The sequence below is a fragment of the Echinops telfairi genome, unplaced genomic scaffold (genome assembly GCF_000313985.2).
Source record: "Echinops telfairi isolate 266 unplaced genomic scaffold, ASM31398v2 ScPeMD7_8;HRSCAF=38, whole genome shotgun sequence".
Lineage (NCBI taxonomy): Eukaryota > Metazoa > Chordata > Mammalia > Afrosoricida > Tenrecidae > Echinops > Echinops telfairi.
The window spans coordinates 9885126-9887157 of record NW_022103905.1 but is presented as its reverse complement, the minus strand read 5'-3'; the positions used below and the strand labels follow the sequence as shown (position 1 = coordinate 9887157).

Genomic DNA, 2032 nt, shown 5'->3' with positions numbered 1-2032 from the left:
TTGGGCATTTTATTCTTAAGGGTTTATTGAAATGAGCTCTGGAGAGAAACTCAGCCCTGAGTGATTTGTGACCTGCAGGAACAGAGACCACAGTGTCTGAAAACTGAAGAACACTTTCCTTACTAATGGCAGTTGTTGAATGATAATTCACATGAACTGTCAGCTATATTCCGATACAACTTTTAAGGCTCTTTTTAGAAGTGGATATTGTCATGTTAGTGACACTACAAGTACAAGTACACTGTATGATGGGAACAAAGTCTAAGATATACTATCACACAAGGCAAAAATTGTAATTCTCACATATTGTAAAACTTTTGTTTTCAGGCATATGGATCAGGCTGTGATATTGTTATTTTGGCCAACGACTTTGAATGCGTGCAGATCATTCCTGGTGCTAAGCATGGGAACATCCAAGTTAGCTGTGTGGAGTGTTCTAACCAACATGGACGAGTAAGGAATTTAATTACTTTATGAAATGCCATCTTTTAAAAAAATCATTCTTTTTATCATTGTATTGGCAGCTCTTACAGATATAACATTCTGTAATTCAATCACATCAAGCAGTATTGTATAATTGCTATCACAATCAGTTTCAAAACATTTTCTTTCTTCTTGAACTTGAAAATGCCATCTTTTATTGTGGTTAGTAGTCTCAGAATATCTTTTGTCATACAAAGCTTGCTGTAATTTTTTATTAATAGAACTGGTTTATGTAGTTCTGGTTGGGAGGTGTAAAGTGATAGGTGGTATACAAATTGCAATGTACCACCAAACTGATAATCTGATCATTATTCTACAGCCAAATACACTCTCTTGAAAGATCTGCAGATCTCACAATCCTATGTGTATTGATATTTTGCCATTTGATAATTCCAGATGTTATTAAGCAGGGAAGTAGATGTTCATCATAAAAATTTTATCAGTAAATTCAATCAGTTGTTAATATCTTATATGCTATTGGTCCTATGGTTGGTGCTTTCTGTTAATTGAATAAAAGTTTATATGTTAAATGAAGGATCTTATAGTTCACTGGTTTCAACTTTAGCATATTTGCTATATAGCCTGACAATTCAGTAAGTCTGATATACTATATAGCCATTGAATAACTTCAAGAATATAGAAATGAAGTATTTTACTTATAGTAATTTAAATAATCTTAGTGTTCTGGAAATTTTTCTTTACTGAGTAGCAAATGTTACAAGAATGTAATAAATTATAGTATTCACTTTGATGAGTATAAATCATGCAAACTTATGTTGAATGATACATTATGATTCCTTTTTATGCCACTTCCTTTTTCTGGCTTGCTCCAAGCTTTAATATTTATGTAAATGTTCACTATTTGGCAATCCAGTGATAGAGGATATAGGACCTAGCATTCAAACACTGAATTTCTTGCTGTTTTTTACCCCCAGTTACTTGTTGCTTGGTTTCCTGATTTTTTTCAGTTCTTCCCCTAAGCATTGCTTAACCTTATTTTACAAAACACCAAGTCTCAGATTTCACACATTAATTGTTCATTGCTCTTCTTCCAAGTCCAAGCAAGGTAGCTCTAAAACCTGCTTAGAGAAACTGGTTGTTTGATTGTCATCAGAGATGAATTTTCATAAATGATTTATGTGCTGGGGGTAATCTCAATTAACAGATTCTCTAGGGGCATAGCTTTTAAAAATGTATGACAGTGGTGTTCATAACAATGGAAAGCAGAGCACCTGTTTCTCCTTCGTACCTGGTTGAAGGTAGAAGGTAAAATTGTCACGTCTTTGACATCTTGTCTCTCTAGCCACCCTCTTTGAGCCCGCTGCCCTGATCCTTGTGGTTTTAACTTCCACGCTTGTGACTTTGTGTTTGCCGGTTATTACCTTTCATTCCCTGATTGACATATTGAATGAGATCTTTTTTTGAAGGTGTAGGTGTTGTTCCCACAACCAAGTATTTTAAGTCCTTTCACCCTTCCCATTGTGGGTTCAAACCGTTTTCTTGGAAAGAATGTTAAAGAGTAAGTCGCAGCCTGGGACCACTTTTTGAC

General features: G+C 34.8%; 1 protein-coding gene across 1 annotated transcript in view; it reads left to right on the top strand.

Annotated features, from left to right (window-relative positions):
• Nucleotides 1-2032, top strand: part of DMXL2 (Dmx like 2) — a 160660-nt gene that overhangs the window by 32860 nt on the left and 125768 nt on the right. The window contains exon 2 of the mRNA XM_013006336.2: nucleotides 328-453. Coding sequence (XP_012861790.1) covers nucleotides 328-453 — 126 coding nt within the window. The remainder of the gene's footprint in view (nucleotides 1-327; nucleotides 454-2032) is intronic.